At 39.9% G+C, this 17,260-nt stretch overlaps 1 protein-coding gene across 2 annotated transcripts in view; it reads right to left on the bottom strand.

Moving 5' to 3' along the window:
• RNF144B (ring finger protein 144B) overlaps window positions 1–17,260 on the bottom strand; it is an 867,397-nt gene that overhangs the window by 693,094 nt on the left and 157,043 nt on the right. The window contains exons 6-9 of one of the 2 annotated variants that reach the window (XR_014232478.1): window positions 16,761–16,905; window positions 13,312–13,401; window positions 6,556–11,822; window positions 1,063–2,717 (exon numbers count right to left, since the gene is read on the bottom strand). Coding sequence is in view for 1 of the 2 variants with exons in the window: in XM_082346416.1 (XP_082202542.1) it covers window positions 11,682–11,822; window positions 13,312–13,401; window positions 16,761–16,905 (376 nt within the window). In the remaining variant the exon portion in view is untranslated. Of the gene's footprint in view, window positions 1–1,062; window positions 2,718–6,555; window positions 11,823–13,311; window positions 13,402–16,760; window positions 16,906–17,260 lie in introns of those variants that run through there. The other variant, XM_082346416.1, reaches the window with a different exon arrangement.

A 17,260-nucleotide genomic window follows, 5' to 3' on the forward strand; every position in this document is an offset into this window, starting at 1 on the left:
TAAAATTAATAAATCCAATAGCTGTTTGAAAAAACTAAGAAAACAGACAAATATCTGGCTATTAAGAAAAAGCAAACAAACAAAAAAACCCCCAAAAAACAAAAACAAACAAACAAAAAGAAACAACTGAGAGGAAACCAGATAAAAGCATCATTCTGAGAATCAGAGATTGTTTTTAATTATAAAAGATGTCTCTATATCACTCAATTCTTCACCCTCTCAATACAACAAAACTATTAACAATTGATTTACATATACCAATGTCTATGGAAGAAATTAGGAAAACTGTCCAAGCATACCTCCAAGTTTTACTTTTCCTTCCCGAGCATCAGTTGATCAGCATGCAAGAACTATGGGGGGACTGCTGAGCCTGCGCTCTAGAGCCCGCGAGCCACAACTACTGAGCCCACGTGCCACAACTACTGAAGCCTGGGCGCCTAGAGCCTGTGCTCCACAACAAGAGAAGCCACCGCAATGAGAAGCCTGTGCACCGCAGTGAAGAGTAGACCCCGCTAGCTGCAACTAGAGAAAGCCCACGCACAGCAACGAAGACCCAATGCAGCCAAATATAAATAAATAAATTTATAAAAAAAAAAAAAGAACGATGGGGGTGGGGGTGGGGGTGGGGGTGGGTGGCGGAGGCTGAGCTCTCCTGCTATTTGTTATAGGGATGGCCATGTTGGTCTCTGATCATTATACGCAGCTGTTCCTTTTTTTCCTCCTGAAATAATGGGTATTGATTAACAAACCACCAAACTGGCCAGATTTCAGTGTTCTTCCCCTCTCCTCCCTGGCGTCTGTGTTCAGCTGTAGTAAGCAGAGCTCCAACAGCTACTGTGTTCGATGTACAGAGAGCAAAAGATTTCCATGGGCAAAGGGCAAAAGAATATTCTAATGAGAATGGGTTAATCATCCTTTGTAAAATAGAATCACTGAGCTAAGTGATATTGCTACAAGCTTTAGTCCTTCACATACAATAAATACTAAAGTATATAACATAAGATTACATCAGTTTATCTTATTATCAGACAGAGTGGCAGCTAAGAAAGGGGAAAGACACACCTCACTGCACTTTCAAAGGGAATTCCTTTCCAAGTAAATGAAAACAACATGGTCAATTAACTTCCTCAAAGGACTTTCAGAACTCAGCTCCATTTCCGGTCTTTGTCAAGCTGGTTGTGTACTTTGTGTTTCCAGCTTTCCCTAAAAAAGGAGAAGGTAGTTTGGTTGAAAGCATTTCTTAAACCCTAATGAATTCATTAATGTAAGAAACTCTCCTGTGCTCTCTACTTTCTAATGAATTACCTAAAGTTATAAAACCAAGTAGAAACATATCCCCCATACAATTTTTCTACATTCGGTCTGGCTCTCTCATCATGCCCTATGAGTAATTTTATTTATTCTCCGTTTTGTTTCAAAAACGATTTAAGGGAAAATCCTATGAGTAAGCCTCACATTAATATAACCTTTTCTAAACTGGCTCTAGGTAAAAACTGATAGCAATTGTACGGAGGCTTTAAGATTCAATGTAGTAATAATGTTCAACTAAGAAAACGATAGTGTAATACTTTTTAAAAGTACTTATTTTGTAGGTGATATAACCACCAAAATGCTACCGTTATATTTATATATATATATATATACATATATATATATATATGTATATATATATATAAAACAAACTGCCATATATGTGTGTGCATAAACATTTTTCTCATTTGTTTTTTTTTCCTTTCTCTGAACCAGGTCTTCATTAAATGATACCTCTAGACTAGTGCAGGGTCCCCCTAACTAATCATGCTACTTCCAGCTTTCCCCCTTGGAATTCAACCAGCACAGTGCTGTTAGATTAACCTGCTAAAGTGTACCTTTGCACATATCACCCTTCAAGCTCAGAACTGTTACTCAGCTCCCCAATGTGATAAGAACCCACCAACTCCTGAGCCTGGCACCCAAGAGTCCCTTTTTCCTCGTCATTTTCTGGCTTTCCTCTGTTCTACAAGTGCTTTGTTTCAGCTTAATTAGGCTAGTTATCAATCCTCAAGCCACCTTGTTCTCATCATGCCCCCTCTCCGTAATGCCCTTGTCTCCTTCTTTGCAATCACAATCCTAACAACCTTTCAAAGCCCTGATCCAGTACTGTATCTGTAAAGCTCTAACCAAAAAGTTTCAGCAATATCTATCCTCCTCCACATGCTCCTAACACATACCTCAGCCACTTACCTGGCATCTATCAGGCATGACCTGATATGGTTATTCATCTTTCTATAGCCCGATGTGTTCTTTCTCCTAAACCAGACTAAGTCACTTTAGGCAACTAATTGCCACACATGTGTTTGTACAAAGACGGCACTGAATACATGCTTCATAATGAGAATGGTAACTTAATAGACTTGCCTTCTTCAGTGTGTTCAGCTACAGATGGGCCATGTCCTGGAGGAAACAAGGCAAAGGTGAAGCATCTTTAAGAAGTGAATTTTACTTAGGTAATTTACAATGTTATCTTTAAAATGAAATCAAAATAATAAGGACCAGATTATAATTTTAGATGAATGTTAAAGACAAAATTAAAAAATAAAACAGGAGATGTCAAAAAGTTTCTAGTCCTCAGCAGTTCACTTTGGGCAATGCTTTCAGGTCATTCTCTTCCTTCCAAGGGTGAGTTCGTGTTCTTATATCAGTTGAGGATGTTTATGTGGAAACATTCGAGAAATACCCTGTAGATTATAAATGAGCAGTAAGGAAAGAATACAATCATTTCCCTTTATTTCCCCATTTTTATTTTAAGATGCAATCAACACACATTTTTGTTTTCATTAAAATGGGTAATAGAAATTAAACCTGAAGATTTGTTTAAGTCTTTATTTTACTTGCTTGGTTATGATATATTTGTGACATCAGATTTAAATATTAGAAATGAGTTTTAGTGTGACCATTCTTAAAATTAAATCTCAAATGTTTAAAAGTCAAAATTTTAAAGCATTTTTTGAATATTGATTTAGCTTTTGATTTTTAGTTTACTGTTTTTGAAATCCAGAAGTAGTTTTGTGTTCTACTTTTGAAAATAAAATTTATTAAGTCTGAATAAAAATTTCTTTGTTCCTAAGTAGATGTGCCCATCCATCCACCTATCTGTCTACTACACGCACACACACACACACACACACACACACACACTAGATATATAGATAGGTAAATATACTATCATATATACTATCCTATAACACATCCATTAACACATGTACATATGTGCCGTAAATTTAATTCAATTCACAGAACATGCCATGTGTACAGGAAACATAGAGATAAATTAATCAATACCAAGCAACTGAATGTTAAAAAGACTCCTCAGACTGATGCACTCAGAATAAATAGTCCATTGTGTGTTTAAAATAAGGATACTGAGGTTCTGATGTTTTTAATATAAGTACTAGAGGAAACACATCCCTGAAAATTCCCCAAACAACTTTTGCTGTCTTTTCAGCCATCAAGAGCTGTAAACAAACCAAAGTTCAACCATCGTTCTTTGAATTTTCTTATTTTAAATAAACTTGTAGTGTATTTCACATGCTTCTGGAATTATCTATAATTTTGTGCCTGGAAGCTTCTTCCAGTAATTACCAGTTCCTTGTCTAACAAGGAGAATTTCCCTTTTGTGTACTATTCTCATGTATATGAGGCTCACAATGGGTGCTAGTAATCTTTTCCATCTTACACAAAAGGTTAGATTTGAAGTGGACCTAGAAAATAATCACTTCCAATTTTCAAGATGAGGAAACTGAGGCCAAGATAAATTGTAAAATGTCCAAAGCCAAAAGGAACTAGTAGAGGTCTCACACCTCCCTCTAGTCTTCCATTTCTAGTCAGAAAAATGGCCATTCTACTTTAAAACATCTAAAGTGTCTAGTCAGGGTCTGTATTCCTGCATTGGGGCAGGAAAATGGAAGAGGTGATGACCTTGACTTTCAGGGCAGGTCCTTCAACAACATGCAGCAACTGGTTAACTGAAATCCAGTGCTTTATTGGTCTGACCTGGGTGGAAACACCATCCTGTACTTTAAGTCAACTCTTGAAAGGAGTTGTCCTTCCTGAATCCAACACAAGATTCAGTCCAATCCTGAATCTTCTGAAGGTTTTTCAGAAAGATGAGATCAGGTTTTCTTCTAAGTCCATGTGGAAAAATCTGTCTCACGTAAAGACCAAGCAGACCTCTCAAGGACGCCAGCCAGAAGCAGGGTTACTGTTAAAACCTTGGCCATGCTAGGCTTAACTGAAAATTCAGATCAGCAGTTCCCTTGTAGAAAGCTAGATATTGCTTTCAACTCTTCCCTGAGTTTGTGATTTCTTCTAGTTGATACTATCACGTCTGCAAACTGCTTGGCTTCAAGGGGCAGGGAAACAGAACGGCAAAAAGTTAAATTTCCTATTGAAAATGACAAACATGTTCCCATTGGCCACTTTATAATTTAAAATTGTGGAAGTCAGAAAGATGCAGCCGTAGAGGATGTCAAAGAAATCTGAATTATAAGAAGGACTCGATGTGGCTTGAAGATGGAGGGCACCACACAGAAGGCATGAGAACAAACTGAATTCTGCCAACAACCAGTGAGCCTGGAAGAGAACCCTGAGCCCCAAATTAAAATACACTTGGGCCAACACCTTGATCTTCAGCCCAGTGAGAGCCTGAGCTGAGAACCCAACTACATCATGCCAAATTTCCGATGTACAGAAACTGAGATTAATGAATGTGTTGCTTTAAGCCACTATTTTAAAAATTAAAATAATGCTAAGAGGCCCTTAGCTGGCTCATGCAAGATGTGGGTTCAAATTCTAGCTTTGCCACCAACCCGCTTTATGAACTTGTGCCATGTCACCTAGCCCCTGAGTCTCAGCTCCCATCTGTAAATCGGGGGAGGGGCATATTAATAGCTACTTCACAGAATAGTATGAAGAGCCAATGGAAATGTGATTCAAAGTACTTTGCACACCATAAGAAATCTTGTAAATGCAAGTTTTTACCATAAACCTCCCCCAAGAAAAACTTTTTGTGCTTTTATGAACGCATTTCTTTCTCCACATATCCTCCATTTTAATGGAGCATAAAATTAGCTACTGCTTGTGAAATATTTGTGAAAAAGTGACATGAAGGAATATTTTAAATCTAAAAAGTCAACATATTTACTGAGGAGGTCATTCCTACCTCACACACATTCACAAGCTTGAAATATATTTTGGGGACCCCCCCCCCGTTAGTTCTCTTTTCTCCTTTGGAAAGAGTGTCTGACTACAAACTCATCACCCACACTCACAGCCACAGCACACACAGTACAATGGCTCCCCCTCCTCTCCCCTCCTAACAAAGAACACTTAGAAGCACTTTGACATTCATGATCTCATCCTATCCTCCTAAGCCTGAGTTAAAATGGACAAAATGACACCATGTGATAAATGGCTGGCCCCAAACCACACCAGCAGTCACAAGCAAAGCCAGGCCTGGAACTGAAGCCATTTATTACAAGCTGGCTGTCTGTCCCCCCAACCCCACACCACCTGGATTAGCAGAAGGCAGGGAGAACAGAGGACGTCGCCTGCTGGTTCTGTGCCTGGGGTGACACAGATTTACCAACACTCTCCCAACTTTGCTCACGTGCCCTTGTGGTGCCAAAGTCCTAGGGCCAGGCTGGAATCTGGGACACACCATGCAGGGCAGTGTGTGGATTTCTGGACTTGTTTGCTTTTAGTGAAGCAAACTGGCTTGACTTCAAAAAAAATCAGTCCAGGCTGATGAATAATCAGATGTCTCACAACTCACCTCGAGAAAATCTTCATGTTTGTTTTATCTAAATATGTTCAATAGCATTAATGTCAACCACCCATCCACTCCCCCCAAAAGAAAATATACCCCCTCAAATCATGACAGGTCAGTAAGGAACCACAGGATACAATGGCTAACATTAGATTTAATCTGCTTCTCATCAAAAGCCTGAATCCTAGTTTTAACACACAGAAAAAGGAAAGCTCATAAAACTGAAAGACAAAGTTTATGCAGAAAATGGAATTCAAAGCACGTCTTTATACAGATCAGAAATTCATTAATTTCATTATTTAGAGCCTCTTTTCTTGCTTTTGAAACTGCCAATCGACTGATTTATTTAATTCTAGGCCACAAATACACTTTAGAGTACAAGTTAGTAATGTTAATAGGGAAGAATTTGGATCTGAGTTAATCACATTGAGTCTTGATTGTAAACATTAAAAGGAACTGATGACAATGGACCTCGTATTTGTGGGGAAGAGGTAAACACTTTGGCTTTTGGAGTAAGTACATGGACGCAGCTCTAATTCTAGTTCCAATATTAGCAAATCAGATACACACCCCTGCATTACTTCTCTAAGGAATCACCGTCTCCTGTCTCCTGCCCTTCTCTAGATGAACCCCAAGGAGTGACTGGGGTCGATCTCAGGGGGTGGCCCTTTGCCCTAGGCATGTTGTCAGACACACCAAAACACAGACTCTAAATGATTATTTGAAATAACACATTCTCTTATACATACCTTCACTGATGCAGGCAATTGGAAGAGGAGGACATTTTCTTGGGACTCACAGACCTGAGAGTAAAGGCAAGCTCAGAATTACTAGCTGGTGGTTTTTTTTTGGCCACGCTGCTTGTAGGATCTCAGTTGCCTGACCAGGGATTAAACCCGAGCCACAGCAGTAAAAAGCCCACAATCCTAACCACTAGGTCACCAGGGAACTCCTGTGGCATTCTTTTTCTATCTGTCACTTATAAATAGTATGACCCCTGGCAGGACATGTACACAAAACTATTGCTTTCTCTATGAAGTAGATCCAATATCTGCCCCACTTATTTCATAATATTGTTCTCAAAAGTTCTTTAAAAAGCATACACAAAAATATATAAATAAAACATACTATAGTTACTATTAAATTATTCAAAGAAATTCATTTCTTTCTCATAATGTAGAGCTGGATACTATCTTTAGGGTCTAAAAAAAACCTAGATTTATTATCTAACAAATGAAAATAATTGAATTACAGGAAAACCTAATTATAATTCCCTCCAAACTCACTAGATTCATAATTTACATTGCAATGAGTTTGTTGGTTAGGGGATTAATTAAAATCACTGCTGTATAAAATGGTTCATTCAATAATTCTTTGGAAATGCAAATTCAAGTTCAGCAAATAATAAGCACACTTTAAAAATGAAATAATGTTGACATTCTAGGAGACGATTAAGCAAATTAAGAAATGATAACCCAAAAATGTTTTTAAATGATCTTATTGATTTCCTCCAAACTGAATGCTTAGAAAATGAAATTTGAATTATAAGTCAATTGTAAACCTTTGTGCTCAGGTATCATATTAGAAGCAAATAACATTCAGCAAAAAGGCATCAACACCAGTATAGGAATGTGAGTTTCCAGTTTTGCAGAGACACAAGTCCTAGTTGTTAACCAACTTCTGGCACTCAACTTCAGGCGAGTCCTGCCTTGAATACTAATCAAATGGAAATGACCTGAAGTTAACCCTCTACCTGTAAATCCTTTCTTTAAAAATCATAACAAGGAAACACATTCCTCTAACACACTTTTGGGAGGTGAAAACTGACCTTAGAGCGCACGGAGCTCAACACGTATTTTACAGAACTGATAGCTCTAATGCCTGGCAGCATTTTTTCCTAGGATGACCACAGACCTAAATTATTGGTTATTTTTCTGGACAATGATCAATGCCTGTGCATGGGCAGTGTGAAGTATCACACACACAACAGAAAGTCTGCAACAAGTGAAGGCATCACATTTGCTCCTATTTCTTCTAAGAAACAAGGTAGCAAGAGTTACTTCCGTATATGGTATTGCAGATTAGGTTACTTTTTTATCAGTTCCGAACCTAAGATTTAATAATGACTTGGTTGGCGCCTGGATGATAAAATTGAACGTGTCTAAAAACATGCAGCATAACAAAAAATAACACACTTGATTTCCTGCTCCACATTTATTGGGGCCAGAGAGACGAAAACAGCTATTTTCCTCTCAAATACTTGGAAAAATATAATACTACAGCAATTTCTTAAATACATAACAAAACTTTCTGGATCATGAATCAACATGAGATGTAACAGCCTATAGATATCAACAGTAACACCTTTATAAAATGTCATTCATCGAAGGCATTCTGAAACTATCTTTAAAGCTACACATATACACAAATTCTATACACATAAAGGCATCCATTCATGAACAGAAAGTCTTTTAGAAGCACTGCGTAGGGAAGGCTAAAGTAATACATATCTAGATTCTGTATAGTTTTTAAGAGACAGTTGGGGTTCTAAGAAATGGTGATTTACATTCAAATAAACATGTAGATTTTCAAACCTGAATAGGTGAGATTTTTGTGATGCCAGCGACAAGAAAATCCACACTGTGAATTGTTGGTTTTTCAAAGGCCTCTTTCAAACTAGAGATTTCAAGTCAGGAACAAACATCCATGGCATGAACAAATAGGATGCCTAAGATTCTAAAACTTGTTTCCATGTGGTTTTCCTCTTCACCTCCCTGCCTAATAACAATGGGAAAAATCCCTAGAAGGGGCAACAGCTAAACGTTATGGAATTACATCCAATAGCTTTTCTGGATGGTGAGTTATCCCATCCAGATTACAATGTGGCGAAGGATTTATTTAATTTCTATTTCAAATGGACTACACTACTTCAAACAAAACGATCTTCTGCCACAACATCCAAAGATAATTACATAGACCCATATTTCTTCCTAGGACGGACAGAGAATCACTAGGGAAGGAAGGACAGAGCTGACAAAGAGAGGAAGGTGACAAGGGTAAACCCTTTCTCTGGCCAGTTATACAAAATGAAAACATCAGTCTCTGTTATCAAAGTTGCCAGCTTTCCCCATTATAAACACAATCTCTAGACTGGCTTGCATCTCACCCTTTGATGCACTGGAAATATATGTGGGTTTTAACCAACCAACCTGCTCCTGTTGATTCCGACAATCTCACACAGGCCAAATCGTTGAGAGCTTTAAGGAAGAAGTCACCAGTTTTCAGGCACTTTTCAACATTTAAAAACTTAAATCCAGTTATTTTCAGCTATTCTCTACTTCAGTTCTTTTTTAAAATTATTTTATGTTATATATATTTTTTGGCTGTACTGCATGGCTTGCGGGATCTTAGTTCCCTGACTAGGGATCAAACCCGTGTCCCTTGCAGTGGAAACACGTAGTCTTAACCACTGGACCACCAGGGAAGTCCCTCTAAATCCAGTTATTTTAAATCTATTTGACAAACACTTCCCACTCCCCACAAAAAAGTAAGCTAATTATTTTATAGTATCTCTATGAGAAGACATAGTCCTTCAATTTGTCAAGGAAATAGCATAGATGCTTTCTTCCACTTTTACTCCAAATTCAGGAGCTCTGCCTCAGATAACATAGAATTTTAGGTTACTTGAAATCAGCCCCTGTTTAAAGATTCTTTGTGGAACCCAGCTTGAAGACTATTAATATGGGGGAGTACATTGCCATGACTGACATTCTTGGTACAAAAATTCAATTTCAGTTGAGTTCCTGTGATCCCCTGAGCAGTTATAAATGCCCTGTACTATAATAAGGCAGTGTAAGAAAAAGCAAGTTACTCAAATATATATCCATTTATATTTGTACTAATATGAAATACAGTGCTAGAAGAAGAGATTGATTTTTTTTCCTGAAGTGTTTAGAGTTTCAAAGGAAAATAAAGACACTTAATATTGAGAAATTTCTAATGAATAATTTAAAATATTTTGGGGTTGGTGGCCATTCAAAAGTTTTCCCAGAGTTCTCATCTATGTTCTATACAAACAGTAAATTAAAATGTACACAACCAATAGATGTACTATACATATATCAGATATCAATATGTACATGTGAATTAGTTTCTTAAATATACACATGCCCACTTAGAATACAATCCATTACATAAGCAAAGCATCGTTCTTTAATAACAGGTCCAGGATAGCAGCAATTTAATAGTCTAGTTACCCAGTTACCTCAGAAAATAGGTCCTGATAGGTCCTGATGTGGTACCCCTAGCTTCAAGGAGAGCAGTCCACTAACATTTAATATGGTTCTCACGAAGCACCAGGTTACTTTGCTAATGGCAACTATAGTAAAAGTTACTGTCTTTTCAAAACTCATTTATTCAAAATCTGACTAATAGTATAATGGGAAAAATAAGCCACAATGAGGTGATACAAACCCAAACTATTTAAGATATATAAAGCATTTATATTTTGTTTCTCAGATATTTTTGTTGTTTTATCAGTGCCCTGTACATACAAAAAGTACTCTGATTGCCCTAACAGATGCTGAAAGAGCAAAACTTTGCTGCTGGGAAGAGAGCTGCTCTGAATTGTGTTTGAAAATACATAAACAACTTGATTATCAATTAGCATTTTTACAAACTGGGATGGCACATTGTACTATTTTAAAAGAGTTATATTTATGAGTCAAAACCTTCAGGTAACTTATGAACTTGTAACCAAAATTTACATATATAATATGCAAAAAATATTTAGGTTGATTTATAATAAACCATATTAGTCCCAGAAGAATAGCTTTTAAGTAAACATTTATTTTGTGTGTACTACTGGGTAAATCCATTCATGCCCAATGAATAGAAACTCAAGGTAGGCAGCAAGTTATACAGATTCTAGATATACCTATGGACTTTAATATTCACTCTCGGTGTGTACTTGCAGGTCCAATTCTAAATCTGTTGGGTGCATGAACAGAGAGCTCAAGAAAGGTCCCTGATACCTATGATGATGATTTTGAATCTCTGCCACTTTACCCATACTTCATATAAAACAATCCTGTAGACCACAGCTACCAGCTGTAAGAAAAGTTTATCATCCAGGGGAGAGATACTAAATTAGACCAGATTGTTTTACCTGCTGCAGCCCTTTTCCTGGGAAGGGACAACTCCCTCTGCATAGCAGTTTCTCCTGCTTGACACTGAGACCACACAGGAGAAACCTATTGTGTTTCCACCAAGTTCCTGGGGAATCAGCACACCCTGTAACTGGCAGAGGCAGAACCGCCATACCAGCTCCTAAGATAGGCAGCTCTCTTATAATTCTTACAAGAATTACAATTCTTACAAGAATTTCCCCTTAAACAGCCTGATTCTTCCCCTCCTACAGGAGGTTTTCCTCATGCTTCTCATGATGGTCAAATCAACACAACAGACTCTGGCTTCTCAGTTAGCATGTGTGTTGTCATAACTGGCAGCACATTTATTACACCAAGTGTTCATTCAGGCTCCTTGAATGTGGCTGGAAGTTGAACGGTCCAGCAGGATCCTTCAGACGATAGCATGATGATGTGTTAGTTCCTCCCCATCAACCCCAAAGCTTCCCAACACGCTCCACAGACAATGGCCTGGACTGCTGAACTTGGTTCTCTTCACACAGGAACACACGCACCAGCGCTTGGCCTTTTTGGATGCCAAAGGTGGGCAGGCAAGTTCAAAGTCTGGACACAGAGGCACTTCCAAAGTTTGGCAAGGAAGGGGAGGCGAGTTCACTAAGTGGGGCTTTATCACTGTGCTGTCTCGTATAACCCAGACATCTGTGGCACATGGATACGAACGGAGATCTTTAGGTTGTGGATGGGTCATGCTTTTTCTTCTTGCCCCGACAGGACTTGCAGACGCAACAGATTATACATGGGGAAGCCAGGAGCAGCAAGGGTGAAGTCACCAAGGCAATGATGCCCAACCCCACAAGAATCCCGACCACCTGGAAATGTAGAAGAAAAGACTATTTCAGCAGTTCAATCTTCCTATGTGTACACTCTACCATCAGCTGTGGACTGTTTGTGTCCCCCCCCCCTGCAAATTCATAGGTTGAAACCCTAATCCCCAATATGATGATGTTTGGAAATGGGGGCCTTTGGTAGGTAATTAGGACATGAGGGTGGTGTCCTCATGATGGGATTAGTGCCCTTATAAAAAGAGACAGCAGAGAGCTTACTTCTTCTCTCTCCATTCTCTGCCATGTGAGGACACAGTGAGAAGATGGCCATCTGTAAACCATGAAGAGGGTCCTCACCAGAACCCAACCACACTGGCACCCTGATCTCAGACTTCCAGTCTTCAGAACCGTGAGAAATAAATTTGTGGTTTGAGCCGCCCAGTCTAGGGTATTTTGTTATAGCAGCTTGAACTAAGACACCATCTCAGGCACATAAAGCAGTTACAATTATGGGGCCTTCTAGCCAGTGCCCAGCAATGGTCTGAACTGGATATAAATCAGGGAGATACCAAGGACTAAAGTGAAGGTGAGAAGGACAAAGCAAATGCTAACTCAGGCTCTGGCGCAAGCCCAGTGGGATCATGAATTGTTGGTGTTGGCTCCCTCTCTACCTGTTTCTTCAACAGTCTTAGAGGGATGTTAATAATGGTTACTAGGCTATGAACACTGACTCCCTCAAAAGGAACACAGCCTTAAATAAATAAATAAATAAAACACTATTAAAAATAAACCAGGACTCCCTCTGAACCTGCCACATAAACACACAATGATATGTACAGAGGGATCTAAGCCCCAGCAGGGGCTCATGGGATTTTATTTTATTTTAATAAATTTATTTATTTTATTTATTTTTGGCTGCATTTGGTCTTCATTGTTGCACGCGGGCTTTCTCTAGTTGTGTCAAGCGGGGGCTACTCTTCTTTGCAGTGCGTGGGCTTCTCACCGCGGTGGCTTCTCTTGTTGCAGAGCACAGGCTCTAGGCGCGCGGGCTTCAGTAGTTGTGGCTTGCGGGCTCTAGAGCACAGGCTCAGTAGTTGTGGCACGCGGGCTTAGTTGCTCCGCGGCATGTGGGATCTTCCTGGACCAGGGTTCGAACCCGTGTCCCCTGCATTGGCAGGCGGACAATGTGTGCCACCAGGGAAGTCCGGCTCATGGGATTTTAGAGCCCTGCCTTTCATAGCAAATATGCCTCAAAGGGCTTTGGGAAGGTCATTCTCTCCATTTTTTCAGGAAGAACGAGCCTTTGTCTTCGTTCTGCTGGTCACTGTTAATTACTTGGCTGTTCTGTCGCCCTGCCCCTCCACCTCTCCTCTAGGAGACTGTGCTCATGAATTAACTTCAGGCACCAGAAGTTCCCCAGAACCTCTCAGGCTGGGCTGGGTAAGTAGGGAATGGAGTGGGGAGGATGAGTAGGTGGGCTTTTTAACCCCTCCTAAGTCTGGCTTCTCTCACGCTCCTTTTAAGGTCAGGGTACCTGTGTTCGGTTCCACATCACTGAGGCTCTCGAGTGGCCGAGCTTATTCCGACACGGCCCTTTGTCATAATGTCTGAGGAAAATGTCATTCTGAAAAGCAAAGACAGGTTTCGGTAAACATGCACTTTTGAGTTGAGAAACGGATACTAACCCCATCAGATCACCTCACTGGAAGCAAAGGCTCTTTCTGGTGATATTAACGACGGCCTGTAGGAACTCCAAGCTGACAATCCTTAGACAGTATCTTAGTAATTTTACAAATCATCGAGTGAAAACAGATGATAGTCCTTGAGACTCCATTGATTCTAAACAAGATGAACGACCAGACCAATTATCTTTGAAAGGTAGCTCTAGCAGAGGTGCAGTATGGAATGAGAGGACCACGAATGAGGCAGCTAAAAGGCTTCGTAGTCAACCAGCTGAGATAAAATGCCAGTGGCTGAGATGGAGAAGAGGTAAATACAGCCATGAAGAATTAAGAAGGTAACTAACTAGACGGGGAAACAGGGAGAAGAAATCACAGATGAGGGAGAAGCACTGGGTAGAAGACTTTACTGAGGGAAGTGACAACATAGAGATGTATTTTGTTGGGAAGATGATGACCACAGTTTGGACGTGTTGAACTTGAGAGATACTTGAGACATTTAAGCAGTACTGTTCAAAAGACAGCTGATTACGTAGATCTGGATTTGGGGAAAAAGACTTGGGAAGCAATGTCCTTGGGTTGAAGAAACCACAGAAGTAGATGAGATTACCCAGAGGGCGTAGACTGAGAAGTGAAGAGGTTATTGAACACAAACATTTAAGAGAGGGCCAAGGAAAAACCTGGAAAGGAAACTGAGCAGTGGCCAGAAACAAAGAAGGGAAATCAGAGGAGATGGTATCACTGGAACGGAGGTGGTTGAGATGTCAAAGGCAGCGGAGAATCCAGGTAAGATGAGGAATGAAGTATCCATTGGATTTTACCCAAAAGGAATCTCTCACAGTCTTGGAAGAATACAGTCAGGGTGTGTCTAGGCGGCAATCTGAGTCACTGCAATGACTGCGGTGTCAACGGCTAGAGGCGATTATGCTTTTTTGAGTCTTGGCTTCTAAAGGAAGGAGAGGAATAGAATGGCAGTAAGGGAAAGATGTAGGCTTGAGAAAAGTGTTACTCGTTTTTAAATGGGATACGGTTGAATGTATGGGTAGGTTAGAGAGCAGAGAATGGAAGTTGAAGTCACAGGAGAGAGAAGATATAAATGAAGGGGACAAGTCTCTGAGGTTCCCAAAGCAGAGGATGAAGACTATCTCATCCTCTGAAACAGCAGAGATGAGAATCAAGGCAGAAACAAACCCAACTCCCCAGAGCAAAACTCAAAATCACTCTTTTTGGTGTCTGTCTGAGGCTTGGCTTTTGGATAATCACCCTTCTCCTAGACCCATGCTCTAAAACTTTCCTATAAACAAAGATCAACACCACCATCTGACGTGGAACACTTGTCTACAGGAAAACATCATTATCCACAAGCCAATGCCCCCTGGCTAAAACTGAGAAAAATGAAACCTCAAAACACAATGACCAGAAGAAGATGCTGTGTATCTAGCAATTTCACATCTGTAGCATTTTGCTCGTGTACCAGAACAGCACAAGTGACAGAACACTGTGTTCTTTGCAACAACATACCCAAAACATATTTCAGCCAAAGGATCTGGCACACATGTTTATTCCCTTACTCTCTTGCCTCCTAAAGAGAACCTCATGGGTTCAGCCTCCTAGTGGATATGAATCCAATTACTGTTTTGGTTAAACCTGAAGGAAATCAAAAAAGATTTCTTTCATTTATAAAGCATGAGGGGTGTACAATCATGAGTCATACCCTCATCCAGAGCATCATTCATTCGGAATTAGGAGAGGTCTCAAATATCAAACATAATTGTAATTCAAGGGGTTATCATAAATAGGATTTTTTTTAAAGAATGAAAACATGTCTTTCAACCTGACCTGCTAGGCTTCTAGAGTCTGAAATGTCAACTCTCTCCTCCCCAGTGCATACCTCTTCCTGAAATCCTGACATCAAGCTGATTAAGATTCTTACTCACAGATGTCAGCCTAAACAACTTATCTAATTTTCAGTTAAACATCAGGCATGTGGTGGCCAGCATGCCATGTTAACTGCACTCACTCACTGAGTGTGCATAATACTAAAGCACCACACAAATGGCCCACGAAATTAAAGCAAACTAAGCAATTAAAATGAAAAGGTGAGAAAAGAACGGCCACCCATCCAACCATGACTGAGGGCTTACACTGATATGAACATATCTTATAGGTCCAAATTGCCAAAATAGGGAATATCTATAAACAACTTATGCCACCCCAAACTGTAAAACACTAGAATTGAAAAAACTCTCACCAATCCTTCACATCACCTTTTAACTGTGAGGTTACCATTAGCCTCAGCACTGGACTGAATGGAGCTGCACCTAAAGTTGAGAAGACACACTTCATGAATGGCGGGGGAAAGGAATTAGATGAGACCCCTTTATGTGGGAAGGGAACTCTGAGAAAGCAGTAACGATCCCACTATCACGCCAATGAATGAGATAGTAATTAAGAGATACCATTGATTTAAATGGCTTTTTTCCTTAAATTCAAAAAGAAAAAAAACAATCTAATCGTGGTAGGCAGAATAACTGCTCCTCTAAAGATGCCAATGGCCTATTCCCCATAACTTGTGAATATGTTACCTTACATGGCAGAAGGGATTTTGCAAGTGTGATTAACGACCCTGAGATGGGGGAGATTATCCTGCATTATCCAGATGGGCCCAACCTAATCACATGGATCCTTAAAGGCAGAGAAGTTTTCCCAGCTTGTTGGAGGGAATCACTCTGGAAGTTAAGACCACGGAAGAAGGGTCAGCGAGATGTGATGATGCTGCCTTTGAAGGTGGAAAAAGGAGCCATAAGCCAAGGAATGCAGGCAGCCTCTAGAAGCTAAAATAGGCAAAGAAATGCATCCTCTCCTAGAGCCACCAGAAAGAATGCAGTCCTGAGGACACCTTGATTTTCATCCAGTGAGATCCATATCAGACTTCCAATGGACAGAACTAATGATAATAAATTTGTGTTGCTTTAAGCCACAAGTTTGTGATAGTTGGTTACAAAAGCAATATAAAACTACTACACTAATAGTCCTTTACATAATAAAATGAGACAATGCCCCCAAAGAAGGAAATGTCCCTAAAACAAAAGCTTGCCTTTAAAGTTAAGGTGACACACCTAAGGTAATCAAAGAGACGTATCTCAAGTAGCAGGCTCAGGATGTCTCATTAAGAAACATAAATTTCTTTGGCGAACAAGAACAGGCTCAATATTTTAAAAGGAAAGCCCATCAGATACTGGCTGTCGCACAGATACAGGATGGAGAAGGACCACACGGGGAGACTCTTCCAGGTGGAACTTACGTCCAAGTTCTGGAGGCAGTACCAGCAAAACGTGTGCTTGCAGTTCTTACACATCATCTGAGCACAGCCTTCGTTGCGTTCAATATAAACCCGGCACACTGGGCATTGCTTAATGGGGGCTTCTGCCTCCGTCATGAAGAGGGTCCTAGAAACAAAATGAATGAGAAATTATAGGGGAGGGATGGAGGACGCTGCCTGATTTTTTAAAAAGCAAGGACCGCAAGGTGTGCACTAACCAGAGCTATGGGAAAAGTGGGCTGAATATAATTAATTAATTAGCTAAATATGCTCTTCTAGACTCAACTTTATGGTCATCAACTGAATTCCCAGGGCTCCTATTGGGTAGGGAGTGAACTCTTTTCTATCAGTGCTTGATTCCCCATCCCAGGGGAAGGGTGCGGGTAACAGTAGGAGAGATGCCGCTTATTTGTTGTTCAGATAACTCAAAACAAAGGAGAACCTTAATTTATTTATCTTTGGCTTTGAGTGAATTACATAAT

Source organism: Balaenoptera borealis (genome assembly GCF_965194805.1).
Source record: "Balaenoptera borealis genome assembly, chromosome: 12".
Classification (NCBI taxonomy): Eukaryota; Metazoa; Chordata; class Mammalia; order Artiodactyla; family Balaenopteridae; genus Balaenoptera; species Balaenoptera borealis.